Raw genomic sequence first — 22288 nt, 5'->3', positions numbered from 1 at the left:
TTCCACAGTTTACAAAATTCGCACAATACTTTGTTAAATTCCTGAGCTGGGTATTTTAAAATATTTTCAAATTCAACACATTCTCCATTCACTCTTGCTAATGGGACTATGATTGACACTTTTCTTTTACGCCTAACACTCAAATACATTATTCTTTCCATCAATACATTGCTTCAATAGCACTTCAGAGGGTAGATGGGGTCTCTGTTTGTTACCATAACTCGGGTCTCTGCTGGGAAGAACAGGCCCCCAGTCCTCGGGGTCGCGCTGCCGATGGCCATTGGCGGGGCCATCTTAATACGCTCGGCAGAGGATGGCGCTCGGAGAAGCTGTGCAGGAGGGGATGCTCTTCGGCTCGGAGGTTCGACAGACTTGGAGTCCGCTGCGGTCAGGTCGCTTTCGGTGTGTGCTGTGTCTGCGAGGCTGGGTTCGACGGAGCTTTCATTGTGTGCTGCGTCTGTGAGGCTGAGTCGGGTGGCGCCATGGAAGTCCATAGCGGGGGTATTCCCTTCTGCTGCTGGCGTGGGATGGCGAGTCTGTCCGGACCCTGGGGACTTGTGGAAACTGTGTAGTGATTTCTTTTGAACTTATAGTCCTTTAACATCTTGGGACTATTTTTACTGTGCCCATAGTCAGTTTTTTAATCAATTATGCTATTGTTTGTACTGTTGTAAATATATGTTGTAACTATGTGGTTTTGTGCAGGTCTTGTAGCTTTAGTTTTTGGTCTTGTTTGTCTGGTGGATTTGGAGCTCCTTTCTGGGGAACGCGCTAAGACGGTAGCGCGATATTAATATGCAGCAGCCTCTCCGGACTCTGGATTGGGGATTGCCAAACGTTATGTGGATTTTCTAGTGTCTGTTTTGTCATATACCTTTGTGATATCATTCTGGAGGAATGGTGTCTCATTTTTTAACTGCATTGCATTTGAGGTTTCTAAATGACAATAAACTGAATTGAATCTGATAGTGCAGGATTAAAATACTGGCCTTGAATCTAACCAACACCAAGATTGTCAATCATGGGGAAAATCACAACTTCTTTTACTCAATATAATTGGTAGTGAGAACATCTTGGTTGATTCTTATGCAGTTCAGTATATAGGTAGCATGGTCAACATTAATGTTTACAGAATTACCCAATTGTTTATCCCACGGAAATGCCCTTTTGCACCAAATTTGAATTTAGGGCAGTTGATTCTAAATTAATAGAATTATACAATTAATATTCTCCAGATGACGATAGATGGTACACGAGTGAATCTGCAGATGCTGGAAATAAATAAAAAACACAAAATGCTGGCAGAACTCAGCAGGCCAGACAGCATCTATGGGAGGAGGTAGTGACGGCGTTTCGGGCCGAAACCCTTCATCAGGAGTGAAGTAACATGGGATGGTCGGGGGGGGGGGGGGGGGGGGGGAGGGGGGTAAGAAGTGGGGGGAGGGATAAAGTAGAGAGCTAGGAAGTGATAGGCTGGAGGGAAATGGGCTAGGGGGAAGGTGGAGAATTATGGGAAATAAAAGAGAAAGAAAGGTAGGGCTGGGGGGAGATTATAGTGAGGGGGGGAAAAAGAGAGAGAAAGAGAACCAGACTAAAATAATAGATAGGGATGGGGGTAAGGGGGGGGCAGAGGTATCAACGGATAGATGGTACAGTACATTTTTGGAATTTTCTGCATTTATTTTGCACGTGCATAATTCAATCAGACCATGAACCACCACACAAATGTTTCCTCAGGTAGGAATGGGTTAAATAATTGAGAAATTATAATAACAGAAAATGATTCATAAAGTTTGTTCTAATTATGTTCTTTCTTATAAAAATTATGGATAATTTATGTTTAATATGGTCTTATAAAATGAGATTGAGAGAGATAATGAATCATGATTGACTGGCAGGCGGACTAGACAGGCTGAATGGCACAATTCTTCTCCTATGTCCTATGATCGAAATTTTTTCTTGTGAATGCTGCTTATATGATGCCATATGCCTGGGATGCTGTTGCAGGCGAGATTTTCATTACACTGTTCATATGACAATGAACTCTACCTTGACAAGAACACCCAGCCTATAAATGAGAAACCTGGTTAATTTTGATGACTAGCACCTGTGGAGGAACACCAGCAAAACATTTTCTACACATGCTTTATAAATCTAGTTTACCCTGCTATCAGCATTGCACTTGCTGCGTACAAAACAAACTCAGATTTCCATCATTTTTCAACTCTCCGCCCACCAGCCCTGACTTTATAAAGGGAATTGTTCAATAGGACCTACAGACTGCTGTTTCTTCACTTGGCCAAACGGTTTCTTTCGATTTTCAGACTCCGGTTGGACTGGAGATGAAGGCTCTCCTGCAATTTCACATTCCTCATCCTGGGAGATATCCATACCTCGAGGGAAACACACACACGTACTAGTTGACCACATAAACTAGTAGATTTTGCAAAAGAGAACAGACGCAGGCAGTTGTGTAGCTAAGCTCCACGGAGCAGTGATTACAGTGTACAGTAGGGAACTGGATCAGTATTCCTTCCATTATTAACCATTAAAGCCAATGCTTTGAAACCTGGAAGGTGCTGTAGAAGTTGCAAGGGTTAAAGTAATGCCCAGGCAAGGACAGTTCACTGATAGTGAGCAGTTTGTCCAGGCACGTGGGGTTTTTTAAAGAGAGGTCTTTGAAGAGCAAAGGTTCCCTTTGCTCAGCAGGGGACTGGAGCCACTTGGTATACCAAGACAAGGATTCTAGGGTGATACTTACTACTGGTCAGTTACTTAACTAATTCTGAAGTGTTTCTGAATTTTTAAGTGGAGATTGGCTATTAATACCTGTATTATTGTTCTGTATTGGTGATTGATTATGGCAAATAAAAAAACTGAACATACACGAGGCTGCAATTGTTCAGTATCTGTATCCAACTAGTCAATTTTGTATAAAAATGGCATTTATTTGTTCGCACTTCAGAGCAGTTTGGCAACCGGGACCATGTGCACAAGTAAATAAATTCTGTTCAAGGAACGAGTGTGAGCTTTCAGTCCAGTTAATCGGTAATGACAGTGGACCACAATTCCCCCAGGGCAATTCTCTGATTTGCAACTTTCTGTGCAGGAGTTAAGTTTCAGGATTATTTAAATGTACTTTTAATTTTTAAAACCTGCTTTTGAAACAGCATTGCCCTTAACATTAGAATCTTCACTAAAAAAACCGATAAGCAACGAACTCGCATTTCATTGGGCAGCCTTCTCAGAATCTCCATACCTTGTCATAAATATCAACTGGCTTCCTGTTTACACGTATTTATCATAAACCAGCTGTGTGATCACTCAAGTATGATGTTCTCCTGAGGGATTGTTTATTGGTGGATTCTCAGGTGCCTGTCAAGGCCAATCTGGGATCCACAATCATAAACCATCACCCGCAATGAGAGATACTAAAGTCTGATTTAAATGAACAGACAAGACCTCCAACGCTTGCAGGTCTGAGCACCAAACAGTCACCGAGGTTGACAATTAATTGTGTTCACCTCAGCAAAACAAAAAGAAAAAAAGAAAACTAGTCTCAGAACTCAATATAAGCTCATGGGTTTTATCCTGAACATCACTTCTGACAAGAATACACGTAGACTACCAGAAGCTGTCGTGGGTGTGAAAAAGTAGTTTGTTATAAATGGATGTCAAAAATTGCAGCTGTTTAGACAAAAAGGATTGCTGTCAAATAGATCTGGAGTTGCTTAGAGTTTGGATGGGTGAACAGGAGATTTGGCAGCCTATCGGGGCAGTCTGCATTACCTTTTACAGGTGATAACTGTGCCAGTAGTCGGTCTGCAATTCGAGCTCGCTGGAACAGGTGTCCAATACCCTCAACTTCCCAGAGAAGGTTGTGATCGTCAGGGTAACTGTTCAAATATTTCCGGCACACTAAAGAAATAAAAATAACAAAGTTAGGCTTTAAGTACAATGGTTTAGACTCAATTTTTTAAATTAGTTAGTCTCAATAGAGTTCACAGGTTGTTGAACTAGCCACAAACCAAATCAAACATCTGGTATGCATTTACAGCCCATAAATGTCTCAGATTTAAAGTTTATCCCCCAGTTCAAATTCTACCATACCTCCTTGCCTCTCTTTATAACACATCCAAGCCTACAAGCCTTTAGGAGTATGCAAGATCCCAATTTCCTTCACATTACTATTGTGGTATGTATTTTTCTTTTTAGACCAAGCTCTGGAAATCAAACCTACTTCTCTACCTCTTTTCTCTCCTTTAGCACGTAGCTTTGAAGTTCTGAGCCTCACATGAATCATATATTACTATGTCAAAAAAATGTCACAAATGGGCTGTTTATTCTGGAACGGAGGAGGCTAAGGGGAGATCTAAGAGGGGTTTATAAGATTACGAGAGGCAGACATAGAGTAGACCGCCAGGATCTTTTTCTCAGAGTTGAAATATTTAACACCGGGGGCATGCATTTAAAGTGAGAGGGAGTAGTTTCAAATGGGATGTTCAAGTTATTGTTTTTAAAAACCAGAGCCTGGGATGCATTGCCTGGGGTGGTGAAGGTAAATGCGAAAGGAACATTGAAAAGGCTCTTAGATAAGCACATGAACACGGCTAACTAGTGAATGTGTAAGAAATAGACATTGTGTCGGTGGAAGAGTTTAGTTGGTCAGCTGATTTCTAATTTAATTAGTTCAGCATAGCGTTGTGGGCCAGAGGGCCTGCTCTTGTTCTGTACTGGTCAATGCTCTAGGCTTTAATTCAAAAAGATGTAGAAAGATGTGTCCAGACTAGTTGACCCTACACATTTGATCAATGACCCTAGCAGCCCCACTGTGAGCATTCCGCTGATGGGTTGGGCTGCCCTAACCAAAAAGATTCTTAAGGAAGTCTAGCTTTGGGCTATTAAGTTTCTACTAGGCGTTTGCTGGATTTTAGTAAAATAAATGAATACTCGATGTTTGGTTTAGTAATATGTCATGACCTCGAAGTATTTTTCTCCCACACTCAGTATTTCAATGATCTTACTGTATTAATTCTCAAATAACTATCCACAACATTTGATGAATTCTTTTTTTATACCTCTGTACATAGATGGAGAGAGAGGATATCTCAAACCCAGTGCATCTTCTGTGAAACAGTCAACAAAATCTTCCAGCATCTGCAGACCGTACCCCTTACCGCGATGCTTCTTCCTCACAAAGATGGTGTCCAGGACCGGCAGCTGGTAGCACTGAGTTAGGAAGGTGTGACATTTGCTTCCTATGGAAATATATATATTAATAATGGTACCATCAAGGTGAAAGGCAAGGCAGTAATACCAAGAAAATCCACTATTTTATAACATGTCACTGTTATTCAAGCAGGTAAATGCTGACACATAGACCAAAGACACAAATTTGAAGATCAGAGATTCAATCTTCTCCAAATCTCAGGTGAGAAAGGGGAAACCACAAATATGCAAAAGTTGTCAGGATTGGATGTCACAGCAAGATTCAAAGGCAGTGTTCACTGTCTAGGTTGTTGATTGAGAAGAGATTTTCTTCTCCTCTCATCCAGCCATCGTGCATTACAGAAAGGATGTAGACCAAACTAAAGGTATCAAAAAAAAAATTAAATCTTTAAATCACCAAAATGAAAAGAACTCCATAAATCTTACTGTGAATGCTAGTTCAAATGTTTCTGCAACCTTCGTCCTGAAGACAATGCGAAGTTGGCAACAAAATTTCAGCAATGCACTCACAGGAGGGTGTAAGAAATGCAGAGCCAACTCTCCCCACATTTGTGTGCACACTTACAGACGTTGCCACAGCGATAGCTGAAGCAGAGCGAGGTGCTTTCACTCTGACAGGAATATCCACTCTTGTCAGTCAACACATCACAGGCTAGGAACCACCAACCCCTTAGCAGAGCACCAGCTGTCTGTCATCTGCAGATGTTTGCAGGCAGCAATCAGACAGGAGGCTGAAAACACTCCTGGTTTCTCAAGATAAGTTTCAGAGTGAGCTCAGGACAAGGACTCCACAGAAACAGGAGAAGGCAAGAGGGAACCAGGTTCTGGCCGAGTTCTTGTGTGGCTGGCGGGTGGGGAGGTGCTGGCAAGTACAAAGAAGGGTAGCGAGAAATAAAAGCGAGGAGGGAAGAGGGAAGTGGTAGGGAGAATAAAACCATAAGATACAGCAGCAGAATTAGGCCATTTGGCCCATCAAGTCTGCTCCGCCATTCAATCATGGCTGATCCTTTCCCCCCCTCCTCAACCCCAGTTCCTGACGTTCTCCCCATAACCTTTGATGCCATGTCCAATCAAGAACCTATCAATCTCTGCCTTAAATACACCCAATGATCTGGACTTCACAGCTGCATGTGGCAACAAATTCCACAAATTCACCACCCTTTGGCTAAAAATATTTCTCCACATCTGTTTTAAAAGGCCTATCCTGAGGCTGCGTCCTCTTATTCTAGACTCTCCTACCATGAGAAACATCCTTTCCACATCTACTCTGCTAGGCCTTTCAACATCTGAAAGGTTTCAATGAGATTCCGCCCCTGCACCCCCACCCCCCTCCCATCTTTCTGCATTCCAGCGAGTTCAGACGCAGAGCCATTGAACGTTCCTCATATGATAACCCTTTCATTGCTGGAATCATCCTCGTGAACCTCCTCTGAACCCTCTCCAGAACGGAGAGGGAGTGAGAGAGAGGACAAGCGGAGAGGGAGTTGAGAGGAAATGTAGGTAAGTGAGGGGTAATGCAGAAGTCCACATATACAATAGTATGCATGTATATCACACCTGCAAAGCAAAGATCAACCTCCAATTAGTTTGGTCTTTCTTGCCAGTGAACCAAGACATCAATGTCAAGATCATGTCTTATTTAGTGCGGATTGACTAACCACATTAAAAGAAATCACACAGGCATCTTCTGTTCCTTCAGAAATGGAGTAGAGGCAAATCCAAAACCTAGAGGGACTACCCACAGAGAATAGTCTGCTGTAATCATCAGCACACAGAGGCATCAACCAAAATGAACAGAACCATCAGTGAGAATAAAGCACTCTGTGCACGGCGCTGAAGAACTGACTCAACCTGGACAGATAACTAATTTAAAAGGACTCCCAAAAGACAAACTATAACATTTAGGGTAATGGATAACGTAAACCTATCATTCTTCTGGTGAATCACAGAATGCAGTGTTCACCCCCACAGCCATCACCACACATTTGAGCAATGATGTCACAGGATCACACAACTTCCTGACTCAGTTACAATTCGTCTAAGAAGAGGACTCATCAGTAAGAGGATTGTCCAATAGTGCACGGGTGTGACATCTATGTTTTCAGTGGAAGTTCAGGTAATACGAATGAAAACTTCTTCAAGACCAAGAAGATGAATATAGATCAAACATGGTTTGTGAAAAGAATATACTTCAAAAGAAAAGTAGATTGTGCCTGAACCATATTTTACTATCCTCAACTAGCTTTTCACCACTGTCTGCTGGTCTTCCATGTCAAAAAGGATAGCAGAACTTCATTAAGTAACACAATGTAGTTACCTTGCTTAGAAATAAAGCTACAGACAGATTGACCAACAGCCACAGGGTGCAAAAACAATTTCATTTCAAAAAAAAGAGAAGAAGGATGTTTAAAACAAAATCTGGAACAGAAAGAAACACTTAACAATCAGCATTATAAAGGAAATGAGAATGAAGCAGGAGAGTAAGGGCTGATAGAATATTTGATATATTTTTCATAGACATACAGAATATTTGCCAATAAACATCACGGACTATTACAAGCAGATCGGACACCAGATCTTTGAATGGCCTATCCAATTAGTTCATCTCCATGGCACCTTCCCCACAGCCCACTATATAGTGAAATTCCTTTTGGAAGTTGCCATGGCAATTGGCTTCAGCACCCTTTCAGGTAGGCCAATCCAAAACCCAGAACAATGAAAAATGAACAAAAATATTCTAGTCTTTTATTGCCAATGAAAAAGACTTTGCATCCTTTTGTTATCAGCCTCTCTCAATAAAGTGCTCTGTTCTACTCTGTTAAAACTCATCACATTTTGCGCACCATGATTAAAAATCGCTTTAATCTGCTGTGCTTCTATGAAATAATCTCATGGCTATCCACAAAAGTGAAGATGCTGCTTTTCTTCTGAGAAATTTCCCCAGCATTTTATCCACAGCCTCTGCTCTTCCCAGTAAACAACCCAAGTACCTGTGGGCTTGATAGAGTAGAAGCCAATGGCTTTCCCAGACTTCCAGAGAATTTTAGCGTACTCATTGGCACCATGACAAAGGAAAGGGAGCTCATCAGCATTCATTTCCTGGGCTCTGTAGATGATGCGATTCAAAATGTACAGAACAATTCTCTCCCCGACTGAAGTAACCTATTGAGACACCAACATGTTAATAAATTTCAAATGAATGCATTTCAAAGATAATTCACTGCAAGACCACCTCAAAATACATTTTGCTAGGTTGCATAAAGTGATAAAACAAGAAACAGCCAGAAAAGAGATGGTTTACTAATTTCCCCCACGGCCACAATGGAAGCCAAGAGGCTGGGACTTGAATTCATATTGTAGACAATAATGCGAACACCCTTCACTCTCTGCACTTTGCTCGAAAAGATTGCCTTTATTTGGAGACTACTGTATTGTGGCAGATGCTCATAAAATGTACCGTGCCACCAAGTGACGTCAACATAACTATCATTTCCCAGCTTGTAAATTTACATGGGCAACATCTACTGGCATTTATGAATTAAATACAAATAAAATGAGTATTTTTTACAGCACTGGTGAAGCAGCTTTCTCTACAAAAATAGTCATTAAAAAAAACACTCACCAAAAAGGTCATTATTTCATTGACACTACAGAAGTTGGAGGTTTGAAATGTTTGCATTTTGTTTTTTCTCTGGCCACCAAACAGCAGCTCTTAAGAACACCAGGGGAGAGACAGAGAGAGACAGAGACAGAGAGAGAGAGAGAGAGAGACACACACACACACAGACAGAGAGAGAGAGACAGAGACAGAGAGCGAGAGAGAGAGAGAGAGAGAGAGAGAGACACACACACACACAGATTTGTCCCCCATGCTTCCCCTGCTATTCAGTGAGATCCTTTTCCTTCAACAATACTTTGCTACATTAACTCCACATCCTCCAATTCCCACAATATACCAATAACAATCAATCTCCAAATTACAAGCAACACACACAAAATGCTGGAGGAATTCAGCAGGCCGGGCAACATCTGTGAAAAGAATACAGTCGACATTTCGAACCAAAATCCAAATTATACTGAGTGAGTGACCCTACAAAGCCTCTGTGGAGAACTCCTCAGATTCACCATCTTGCAGAAGGCATTTTTACTCATTTGAGTTCTGAATGGCTTACCCTTTATTCCCATTTCAGAATGCCAAAACCAAGGTAATCATGAATTGAAAGTTCAAAAATTATCTCTGTATCTTTTCTGCAAAGTTTTCAAGAACATTGTCTATTTCAGCAAAATTCTTTTAATATCTAGTGACTATAGATTGAATTTATTACCCTCTCTTAAAAACATCCCTTTCATCTCAGGAATCTAACTGGCAACCCTTTTTTGCAGCTCCTCTGTCCTAAGCGCATTCTCAGGTCAGGAGACCAAATCTGTAAACCACATTTCAAGTACATCTCAGCAGGGCCCCATGTATTGTGCTTATAGAAATTTTATCATTTGCCTTCTTAATTATTTGCTACAACTGTAAGTTAACATTTAGAAATTAACATACAAAACATGCTTCAAGCACAATACTTCAATCTCCCACAGTTTAAAACAAAACTGACTGACTTTTATTTCATCTAGCAATTCCATATCATTAAAATCTCTCCATCTTATTTCATTTAATAGTCAATTTAACACTGAGCACCTTTATAGTTTACCACATTGCTAAGTGATGTATTTTAAAGAATGTTCTAAATCATTTGCAGCATCTGTAAGAAGCACATCTCCAAATTGCAAGCAAACAAATGCTTTTCCAGCCCCTCCATAGATTTTGCAGCCTACACAGATGTGATCATACCTTTCATGTATTTGGAGCTGATACTATCTCAGGTTAGAATTGTTTGAATTCAATTCTGCATCTCTCCTTCTTTTGCCCTAACCTACTCTACGTCACTCAACAATAACACCTCAGACATGGCTACTTCACACTGCACTCTTTCAAAAACATAGCTGGATGATGATGAAAAAGGACAACATTTTCAGGCTTGTTCCATCTTCATAAAATAACCAAGAGTTTGATCCCCAAATGGCATAATTTTCTGCTGCTGCAGGACAGTTTCTACATAATTAAAAAAGTGTTCAGTTACATGATCCTCACGTTAGGCCCCAGCTATACCTACCTTGTCATCAGGTACATGGATCAGTCCATGTCCTAAGCCTTCCCTACTAATGCTTCCTCAACTCTTAACAACTTTATTGGTGCTGCTTCATGCCCCTATGCTGAGCTCATCAGTTACGCCTCCATCTTCCACCCTGCCCCTAAATTCACCTAGTCCATTTTTGACACCTACTTCCCCTTTCTCAATCTCTCGGTCTCATCTCTGGAGACAAACTATCTACCAACATCTTTTATAAACTTACCAATTCCCATGTTTATCTTGACTATCCCTCATCCCACCCTGTCACTTCTAAAAATGCTATTCCCTTTCCTCAGTTCCTTCATCTCTGCTGCATCTGTTCCCACTATGAGGCTTTCCTTTCCAGGGTATCAGAGATGTCCTTTTTCTTCAAAGAATGGAGTTTGCCTTCCTCCACCATTGATGCTGCCCTCACCCACATCTCCATTTCCCAGACATCGGTGCTCACCCCATCTTCCTGCCACGTTAATAGGGATAGAGTTCCCCTTGTCCTCACCTACCACCTCATGAGCCTCCACATCCATCTCCGTAACTTCCACCATCTTCAAAGGGATCCTACCACCAAACACACCTTTACCAACCACCACCCCCCCCAACTCTCCACAGGGATTGGTCCTTCCGCGATTGCCTTGTCCATTTATCCCTCCCCACTAACCTCCCTCCTGGCACATATCCCTGCAAGCAAGAGAAATGCTACACCTGCCCATTCACCTCCTCCCTCACCTCCATTCAGAGCCCCAAACAGTCCTTCCAGGTGAGGCAACGCTTCACCTACAAATATGCTGGAGTCATCTATTATATCCGTTGCTTCCAATGTGGCCTCCTCTACACTGGTGAGACCCAATGTAAATGGGGGGACAACTTTGTCGAGCATCTCCACTGCACCTACCAAAGTGGAATTTCCTGGTGCCAACCATTAATTCCTGTTCTCATTCCGGCATGTTAGTCCATGGCCTCGGGCTCTTTCTTCTACCACAATTATGCCGCTCTCAGGGGGAAAAAGAAAAACCTCATACTTTGTCTAGTAGCCTCCAACCAGATGGCACAAACACCGATTCCTCTTTCCAGTAATTTTGTTTTGCTTTTTCCCCTTCCCACTTCTTCCATTCCCCACTCTGGCCTCTTACTTCTTCTCACCTGCCAATCACCTCCCCGGGTGCCCCTCCTTCTTCCCTTCCTCCCATGTTCCACTTTTCTCTATCAGATTCCTTCTTCTTCAGCCCTTTACCTTTCCTACCCACTTGGCTTCACTGATACCTCAATTTTTTTTTCTCCAGAGTGCATTATTTCTTGAACTTTATTTTTTTCTGAATTGCTTTCATTCAAAGTGTCATATTATGTTGTTTATATTGTTCATATTCCTCTGTTGTTCGCATTCCTCATTTCCATGAGGAGTTATGTAACAATTAGATGGAAATCTCCAAATGTTGCCTTAACAACTTGCTTCAGCCACATCTTGAAAGGGAATATTCTTTTAGAGGTACCACTTCAGACTGCATCACAATTTTCATTTCTATACTATTCTGGCAAACCTTCTTTGTACCAATCCCCCATTTCTTAAAGTTTGATGTCAAAAGAAAAACTGTCCAGCTGATGCCCAAGTAGGCAAGAATATCAAATATGTTTTTATAAAGTTTCTGCTTGGTTTACACATTTTCCCTCAATTCTCTATTCCACTTCTGACAGAGTGTTTGGCAAGATTATTGTCAATGTCTATGGTCTCCACCTACACTTTTCATGTAATCCAAATGGGTCTAAACTGCTCAAAAAGGGAAGAGCAGTTTTTCCCTCAAAAAGGGAAGAGCAAGAAGACCCTCTCCTCATGGTATAACAGCATTACTTGAGACCTTAATTCTTTAATTCCAATCCACCTTGTCTAGTTCATCTCAAGTGTCAGAAATTAGCCCTCCTCCACTTGACCATGTTCTTATTTGATGGTTCCCTGTGCTTTTAAGTGGCTACTCTTCAATATGAAAGCACGCAGGTCAATTGTAAACCATTGTGTCCACCCAAATCAAGTTCATCATAACTCAGTGATCAGGTATGAAATTCCCTGCTTACAGCAATGAATCATTAGAGATGTAACTATTGCTTTTCTGGACCACAATTAAGTATTAACCATTTATGAATGAAGATGTGATACACCTTGGAGCAAATGACATGCACAAATTAAAATGCATTGTAAAATGCATATAAAAATGCACTGGTGAATTTTCCAAACTTAAACTCACATTTCACCAATGATAAGAAAAGTAAAAGGTTAAAATATGAAGAGAATTCACCTACCTGCTGGAGACCCTGACGGGTGGACTCAGTGGTTTTGATGATATCATCAATTGCCCACCATCTATCCAGTAGGTACAGGGCCACAGCTTGAAAGAACAACAACAGAAAGTGAAATGAATGTTGGCTTCAGAACAACCTGCTCCATTCGTATATGAAGAGTTTTATGGAATGTGGTCAAAAGGGAAACAGGTAGATAACAAGCTTCAATTCATATACTGATCAGAAGTACTTCCTGTTAGAATGTATCTAGATTTATAAAAGGACTCCAAATCTGACATGCTTAATTGAAAAAAGTATTTAAGTTGTTTGCCAGGTAATTCACAAACACATAAGTAGACAAAGACAAAAGCAATTGACCGATGCAATACACAGTGGTAGTAAGCAATTTTCAATATTAGTGTAAGCACAGGCTGCACAACATATACAATAATCAAGTGTCTTATGTATTGGAAGTGCTTTTAGCAAAATACAACACTAACCTGTGAACTGACTTTCTGGAGCAAACAGGGCTAGAATCTTATGCAGTGTCTCACCGCCGTAGAGTGGAACAAAAGCAACAGAGGACAGACTAATTGGAATCTGCATTCAAGAAACATATCAAATTGGTTGTTAATACAATTAAATACAATCAAATCTTCTCACAAACCACTCCTAGTCAGATTAATCCACTAAGCATTGATTTCTTCTCAATGGCTTGCTCCAAAATTTGAGCCATCACTTAAATCATCTTAGCATTTGCAATAAGGTCAGACATCCAAAATGGAGCAAAATACAAACAACCCATTGTCTAATACAGACCTTCTCTTGCATTCCCCCCTCACCACTCTTCGCATATTAAAAAACTGTGCATCAAATTATTCCCATTCTGAAGGATGGTTAGCTTCTCCACCTAGGTTGCCTGAAACTTCAAACAATTTTTATTTATGTTTTATATTTACAGCTTCTCACTGAGCAGACTGGATCATAGAAAATATCCGTAACATTTGGTATAGCTAATTTGTTGCCAGGTGTGCTCAGGTTCACTCTCAATTCCTGAGGTTTACTGACACAAGAAGAGATTTGTAGTTAACAGCTGCAATAAAACAGCAAAAAGAGAGACACTCGAGTACTAGAAATGCGAAGCACCTAGAAGAGAAAGGTTTACAAATTTGGGACTTAATTCCAATAACACAGGCAGATTAAGGAATTAACTTTTCAGCACAGTAATCTATACGACAATTAAGTGGCTTTTCTTTGTGTATTTGTAGACAACTTTTCCCCAAAGGATGGGGAAATCATCTACATTTAGAGCATTTACCCACATTCTGGTTCATACTTTTAAAATAAATGATGACCCCTAAATTACTGCGGGTAGAGGCTTATAGCTATAGTAACAAATACGTTTTCCTTTGAACACCACCAGCCATATTACCCATAACAATTGAGTAGCCAGCCACACAAAAATCATTTGCTTTCATCCCAACAGTCTTTTAGCAAACACAACAGATTCTGAAGATGCTGGGGACCTTGTCAACTCTTTAATCCTTTCCTTAGTTGCTACCTGACCTGCTGAGTTCCTCCAGCATTTTGAATGTGTTATTCTAGTCTTTTAGCAAACCCATCTTTCTAATACCTCATCCACAGACATAAACGATACAAGAAACAATCTTCATTGCTTTAGAATCCCTGCAGATGTCCAAAAGATGAAAGATTACCAACTTGAAATATTATCCAGTTATCATCCCATAAATGACATCTGATTTGCCAAAAAGTGCAATGTTACGATAGTCATGGGAAATTTCAACATGCAGATGGAGGTGCAGGTAATGTTGAGGAAACAGGTAGGCTGCAGAAATCTTAAGACAGATTAGGAGAGTGGGCAAGAGAGTGACAAATGTGGAAAATGCATGGTCGTGTACTTTGGTATTATAAATAAATGCGCAGACTATTTTCTAAACAGGGAGAAAAATCCTAAAATCTGAGATGCGAAAGGACTTGTACTGAACACCCTAAAGGTTAACTTGCAGGTAAAGCCAGTGGTATGGAAGGCAAATACAACGTTAAGAATCATTTCAAGAGGTCTAGAATGCAAACACAGGGATGTGATGCTGAAGCTTTATGTTACACTGAAGAGGCCTCACCTTGAAGACTGAGTACAGTTTTGGGCTCCTTATCTAAGGTGTGCTGGCACTGGTGGATGATTCCAGGAATGAAAGGGTTATCATATGAGGAATGTTTGATGGCTCTGGGTCTGTAATCGCTGGAATTTAGAAGGATGAGGGGGAATCTCGTTGAAAGCTTTCGAATGTTGAAAGGCCTAGACAGAGTAGATGTGGAAAGGATCTTTCCCATGGTGGGAGAGTCTAGGATAAGAGGGCATAGCCTCAGGGTAGAGAGGCGTCCATTTAAAACAGAGATGCAGAGAAATTTCTTTAACCAAAGGGTGATGAATTTGTGGAATTTATTACTACAGGCAGCTGTGGAGGCTAGCTTGTTGGGGCACTTAAGGCAGAGTTCGATAGGTTCATGATCGGACACGGCATGAAAGGTTATGGGGAGAAGGCTGGGGAGTGGGGCTGAAGAATTGGGGGGGGGGGGGAGAAAGAGAAAAAAAAAGATTAGCCATGATTGAATGGCATAGCAGACTCAATGGGCCAAATGGCCTATTTCTGCTCCCATGTCTTATGGTCTAAAATTTTTCAGCATTCTTTGCTTTTGTTCAAACTTGTAGATTTGCTATGTTTCCTACCTTCCTTCTGTTGGGTAGTGTGAAATATTCCAGCTTGTCAGGGTCTCCATACAGCAAGCTGGTCATGTATTCTTCTGCAGAAATCTCAAGGTCTTCATGCTCCAGCTCAGCAAGTAAATCCACTGGGAATGCCATCCCTGCCGGACCAAAAGAAATAATAAAATCAGAGCAACACACACAAAATGCTGGTGGAACACAGCAGGTCAGGCAGCATCAATAGGGAGAAGCACTGTCGACGTTTCGGGCCGAGACCCTTCGTCAGGAATCAGAGCATCTTTTTGCAGCATCTCCTCATACTTCAGCCATTTCCATCCCCGGGACAGATAAAGAGCTTTCTTTTTGCAGCATCTCCTCATACTTCAGCCATTTCCATCTCCGGGACAGATTGTTAAATGTTTCCACAGTGGGGGATTCTTGCTAGTCGTGAGCTCAAATGACAATGTGCAATATTATCATCAATAAAGACTATTTATTGAAGAAATAAATGGGACTGAAAGACTGATTAGTTGTGTTGGGTTTTTGAATCCGACTGCAGAAGAGGTGGATGCGCAGGCTGTCAAAATTCCATAAATTCTAGAAAAGTTGTTGCAGAACTGTAACACCACTACTTACCAAAGGATAGAACAAGAGAAAATGGCTATCTGAAGGCACGCAGGCATCACTAGCAGGAATCTATTAAAGAGGTGATAACAGAGCATCTAGAAAACTATAATAAGTTTAAGCAGAGTCAACATGGATTTATGAAAGGAAAATCCCCTTTGACAAATAATGTTGGACTTTTTAAAAAACAGCTTGCAATTATCAAATAGTTAAAGTCAAACAAATTGATCTAATGTAATCAATCTTTTAAGAAAACCCTTGAGCCGCACAGGAGATTAAACAGAACTAGGACTCAGAATTGTGTTTAATATCACTTGGCATTTGTTGTTTTGCAGCAGCAATACATCACATTACATAATAATAGAAATATATAAAATACAATAAGTAAGATATTAAATTAAGTGGTGCAAAGAAATGAGGTAGTGTTGTCCATTCAGGAATCTGATGGCATAGAGGAATGTTCCTGAAATGTTGCGTGTGTGTCTTTAGGTTCCTTGATGGAAGAGGGCATGTCCTGGAGTGCACAGTTTTGGGGGTTGTACATAACTACTCCTGGATATGATTCAATGGAAGGAAAACTGAGCTGGAATAAGCAAGCAAGAGAAAATCTGGAAATCAAAGTAACACACACTAAATGCTGGAGGAACTCAGCAGGCCAGGCATCGTCTATTTAAAAGAGTAAATAGTCAACGTTTTGGCCCGAGATCCTTCATCAGGACTGGAATAAGCAAGAAATGTTCAGGTTGAACGGTTCACACAGAGGGGTGTGCCTTTTCTGGGGTCCCCAAGTGACATAACGTGTACCCGTGATGAGTTAGAGGAGTTTAGTATCGTCCCCGTGCAAGATATTCAAGCCTGTTGATATTACAGAAGTAAGTGGCAGTGTGACTTTATGAGGAGGTTGCAGAGCTGCATCATGGGATACTGACAAACTGGGTGAACAACCCAGGATAAAACAGATGGAGATGGAAGGCAGGAGAAATCAGAGTGAAGTTGATGGGTATTGAGGGAGAATGGGAGCAATAAGAATACTCAGAAGACCTAGTACAAGCTCTGCGTCAAGAATGATGAGAAAATACAGAAAATAAGACTTCACTGAAATGTACTTTTTTTTAAAAAAATGGGGCTCAGTGGGGTAGTTGCAGGGGTGATAGTCCCTTCTGGGGAACTATCTCAAAATAAAGGGTCAGCTAGTCAGGACTGAGATGAGAATAAATTCCATCATGTAAAGGCGACAGAACCTTGGGATTCGTCACCTAAGATTGTGGCTCAAATCACTGACGTTCTGGACACATTAGCAGATTTTTGATGTGAAGTGCATATAGTGCAGATAAGCAGAGCCAAGGTAAAATACCTACCATACGTTGTGCAATGACAGAGCAGGCACAGAGGGCCAAGTAGTATCTCCTGCTTCCATTTCTTATGTCATTATTTTTATTAGAGTAATGGCTACGTTTTACAGAACACTTCACTGACTCTTAAGGATGTCAGGATCTTCAGTGGAAGAAGAAAGGGAATTGATGTAAAGTGTCATATTAATGCAATACTATTTCTACTGTCTTTGCAAAATGTCAAACAGCAGAGCAGAAAACACCAGAAAGACTCAAGAGGTCAGCAGCATCTCTGAAAATGAAAACAAAGTTAATGCTTCAGGCAAGGACTCTTCAGTTAAATAAAATAGGATGGTAAATTTATCATTCATTCTTTGGGGCTTCTTGTTTAGTGGATGTCAGTGAAGAGTAAGTATTACAGGTTGTATACATTCTCTGATATTAAATTGAACCAGTTGAATAGGGGGAAGAATAGCTAGCATATTAAGGAGCAATGTACGAGATTAAATGCATTAAGATCCCAATTCATATCAAGACATCTCCCCCAGAGAGAAGCAGTGTCCAAATGCAACATATCCTTAACTCAGAATGAAGTGCTAGAATTTGCCCTTCAGTTCAAGCTATATATCTAACCCAAAATTCCTGGTCCAGTCAGTTGTTACCCCTCAACCATCAGGCTCTTGAAACAAAGGGGATAACTTCACTTGCCCCAACATTGAAATGATCCCACAGCCTATGAACCTACTTTCATCTCATGCTCTTCATATCTGTTGCCTATTTATCTATTATTATAATATCTTTCTTTTTGTATTTGCACAGTTAGTTGTCTTTTGAACACTGGTTGAACACCCAAGCTGATGCGGCCATTCATTTTGTCTATTACAGTTTATGATGAATTTATTGACCATGCCCGCAGAAAAATGAACCTCATGGTTGTATATAGTGACAAACATGCACTTTGATAATAAATTTACTTTGAGCTTTGATATGAACACAGCATTGTATTTTGACTTAATCTGTATAATTAAAGATTGATCACAGACTCCATAAATAGAATTCAACAATTACAATTGGTGATAGAAAATGTACTTACCTACAAAAAAATAAGATTTAGTTTAATGAAATAAAAGGCTCAAAAGGTTCACATAGACACAGTGAGGAGTGTTATTCCACGCCCTCATTTCGGGAAGTCTGATCACCTAGCTATACTTCTACTCCCTGAGTATAGGCCGACACTGAAGACTGCAGCACCAGCAGTGAGGACCAAGAAGGTTTGCACAAAGGAAGCACAGGAGCGCCTACAGGACTGTTTTGAATCTGTGGACTGGACTGTATTCAGGGATTCATCTTCGAACCTGGATGAATCTGCTGCAGTTGTCACCAACTTCATTAAAACCTGTGTGGATGAGCGTGTGCTTACGAGGACTTATTGCACATTCCCAAACCAAAAGCCGTGGATAAACCAGGAGGTACGTCGTCTGCTGAAGGCTAGATCTGTGGCATTCAAGTCTGGTGATTCAGGCCATTCAGGGTTTGCAAGACATTACTTCCTACAAAGCGAAATCCAATAGTATGAAAGGCAGTGATGCTTCACCTCCAGATGAACTCAACGCCTTCTATGCACGCTTTGAAAGGAAGAATATAACTACAGCCGTGAAGATCCCGGCTGCACCTGGTGACCCTGTCATCTCTGTCTCAGAGGCCAAAGTTAGACTGTCTAAAGAGAGTGAACCCTCGCAAGGCAGAAGGTCCCGATGGAGTTCCTGGTAATGCTCTGAAAATCTGTGCCAACCAACTGCTGGGAGTATTCAAGGACATTTTCAACCTCTCACTGCTATGGGCGGAAGCTCCCACTTGCTTCAAAAAGGGAACAATTATACCAGTGCCTAAGAAGAAGAATGTGAGCTGCTTAATGACTATCACCTGGTAGCACTCACATCTACAGTGATGAAATGCTTTGAGAGGTTGGTTATGACTAGACTGAACTCTTGCCTCAGCAAGGACCTGGACCCATTGCAATTTGCCGATTGCCACAATAGGTCAACGTCAGATGCAGTCTCAATGGCCCTGCACATGGCCTTAGACCACCTGAACAATACAAACATCTATGTCAGGATGTTGTTCATTGACTATATATAGCTCAGCATTTAACACCATCATTCCCACAATCCTGATTGAGAAGTTGCAGAACCTGATTCTCTGTATCTCCCTCTGCAACTGGATCCTCGACTTCCTAACTGGAAGACCACAATCTGTGTGGATTAGTGATAACATCTCCTCCTCGCTGACAATCAACACTGGTGCACCTCAGGGGCGTGTGTTTGGCCCACTGCTCTACTCTCTATATACCCATGACTGTGTGACTAGGCATAGCTCAAATACCATCTATAAATTTGCTGATGATACAACCATTGTTGGTAGGATCTCAGATGGAGACGAGAGGCAGAAAGGAGCAAGATATGCCAACTAGTGGAGTGGTGTCATAGCAACAATCTTACACTTAATGTCACTATGACGAAAGAGCTGATTGTGGACTTCAGGAAGGGTAAGACGAAGGAAGACATACCAATCCTCACAGAGGGATCAGAAGTGGAGAGAGTGAGCAGCTTCAAGTTCCTGGATGTCAAGATCTCCGAGGACCTAACCTGGTCCCAAAATATCAATGCAGTTATAAAGAAGGCAAGACAGGGACTTGGAGTTTGAAGAGATTTGGTATATCAACAAATACTTTCAAAAACCTTAACAGATGTATGGTGGAGAGCATTCTGAGAGGCTGCATCACTGTCTGGTTGCCATCAACAGGCAGTGAGAAAAGAAACAATTTGGCCCAAAACAATTTTAATGATTTTTTTGAAAAAAGTGAAACCACCTGTACAGCCATCCCTTGACATTGTTCACTCTCATAATAGCATTGATGTGATTCTTCAATAGATGCACCATGGAGAACATTCTGACAGGCTGCATCACTGTCTGGTATGAGAGGGGCTACTGCACAGGATCAGAGGGTTGTAAATTTTGTCAGCTCCATCTCCAGTACTAGCCAACAACGTACCCAGGACATCTTCAATGAGCAGGGTCTCAGAAGGCAGTGTCCATTACTAAGGACCTCCAGCACCCAGGGCATGCCTTTTTCTCACTGTAGGAGGTACAGAAGCCTGAAGGCACACACTCAGCGATTCAGGAACAGCTTCTTCCCCTCTGCCCTCCGATTCGTAAATGGACATTGAACCCGTGAACATTACCTACTTCACTTTTTTTAAATATATATTGTTCTTTGCACAATTTTTAAACTATTCAATATAAGTATATTATAATTCATTTACTTTTTTTCCTTCTTCTATATTATATATTGCATTGAACTGTTGATGCTACGTTAACAAATTTCATGACACAAGCCAGTGATAATAAACCTGATTCTGATTTTGATCTAGATGTGTTATGTACCATTTTAAAATATTTCAACATCCACAGGGTATACTACACAACACTCCACAGAACCACATCCCAGAAATTAGATTCAACTTTATTGTCATTGTGCCGAGTACAGATACAAAGCCAATGAAATGCAGTTAGCATCTAACCAGAAGTGCAATAGTGTTATTTACAAAATAACTGCAAATAAAAAGTGCTACAGCATACAGATATAAAAGTACTGAGACAGTACAATATGGGTGCAATACTGCTTAGCGCTGTGATGTGAGGTTCAGCAGGGTCACAGCCTCAGGGAAGAAGCTCTTCCTGAGCCTGCTGGTGCGGGAGCGGAGGCTCCTGTAGCGCCTACCGGATGGGAGGAGAGTAAAAAGTCCATGTTTAGGGTGAGATGCATCCTTGATAATGCTTTTCACCCTGCCCAGGCAGCATTTATGATAAATGTTCCCAATGGTGGGCAACTGGGTGCCGATAATCCACTGGGCAGTTTTCACCACCCGCTGGTTAGTCTTTAGGGGAAAGTATTCAGCAATTTCATTATACATCCGAAGAAGGTTATATAATCCAGCTGCACCAGAAAAAAATATGGAATTTTGATATATAGGTTAGCTTGCATTTTCAAGAACTTGACAGAAGCATAAAAAAAAGACTGAGTAAAGAAGATGGACATTTCGTACCATCTCAGCAATTGCTGGAAATGACACATACATAAGTTTGTAATCCCTCTCACCCTTACCCTGGCTGGAATCTAATCATTGAAGGTTAGAGACTCTACATCTCCATGGAAACCTGGACTATGTTAGTTCCCTGCTGATTGAAAGCACTGACCACAAACCTCAGCTTGGTTCAATCTTAAAACACAAGAAAATCTGCAGATCCTGGAAATGCTGGAATTTGATGGTTCAATCTTGAAATTCTTGGTTTTTCTATCAGTAAGTCTTCAAGCTTCCTGCTTGTACCCTAACATAACCTATCAAGGCTATCAAGGCAAATAGGAATTTCGTACAGGCCACCCCCGAGTTACAAATACCCAGCTTATGGACACCTGTACATATGAATAAACTCCCATAATATTATTAAATTAAAAAGACTGCATACATTCTTACAGACAACAGACTGGTTTCCTCTTCACTTTTAGCAAATGCTCCTACCTATTTTGAGCTTTTGCTGCCATTCGTTACAATACTGTAGAGGTGTGGTTACTACCATATTTTCTGATTTATCAAACAAAATCAACTTACTATCTGTAAAGAAAAATGCAACCTATTTATTGCTCAGGGATAACCTGCATTGAGGAAACGCTGCATTGTTGACCATACATGCCTTTCACATGAAGCAATATACATTTAAGTTCTCTCTGTCCATTTAGGTAGACACAGAAGATTCCACAACACTGAAAGATCGTAAGATATAGGAGCAGAATCCAGCCGCTCTGCCATTCAATCATGGGCTGATCTAATTCTTCCAGTCATCCCCCCTCCCCTGCCTTCTCCCCATACCCTCTGAGG

At 41.0% G+C, this 22288-nt stretch overlaps 1 protein-coding gene across 4 annotated transcripts in view; it reads right to left on the bottom strand.

Moving 5' to 3' along the window:
• The window catches only part of LOC140729027 (soluble lamin-associated protein of 75 kDa-like), a 111675-nt gene that overhangs the window by 29402 nt on the left and 59985 nt on the right, over positions 1-22288 (bottom strand). For all 4 annotated transcript variants that reach the window (XR_012099235.1, XM_073048290.1, XM_073048291.1 and 1 more), the window contains exons 2-8: positions 15421-15557; positions 13172-13271; positions 12693-12778; positions 8220-8391; positions 5079-5258; positions 3790-3918; positions 2278-2393 (exon numbers count right to left, since the gene is read on the bottom strand). Coding sequence is in view for 3 of the 4 variants with exons in the window: in XM_073048290.1 (XP_072904391.1) it covers positions 2278-2393; positions 3790-3918; positions 5079-5258; positions 8220-8391; positions 12693-12778; positions 13172-13271; positions 15421-15555 (918 nt within the window). In the remaining variant the exon portion in view is untranslated. The remainder of the gene's footprint in view (positions 1-2277; positions 2394-3789; positions 3919-5078; positions 5259-8219; positions 8392-12692; positions 12779-13171; positions 13272-15420; positions 15558-22288) is intronic.

The sequence above is a fragment of the Hemitrygon akajei genome, chromosome 6 (genome assembly GCF_048418815.1).
Source record: "Hemitrygon akajei chromosome 6, sHemAka1.3, whole genome shotgun sequence".
NCBI lineage: Eukaryota > Metazoa > Chordata > Chondrichthyes > Myliobatiformes > Dasyatidae > Hemitrygon > Hemitrygon akajei.
This window is presented reverse-complemented; position numbering and strand designations above follow the sequence as displayed.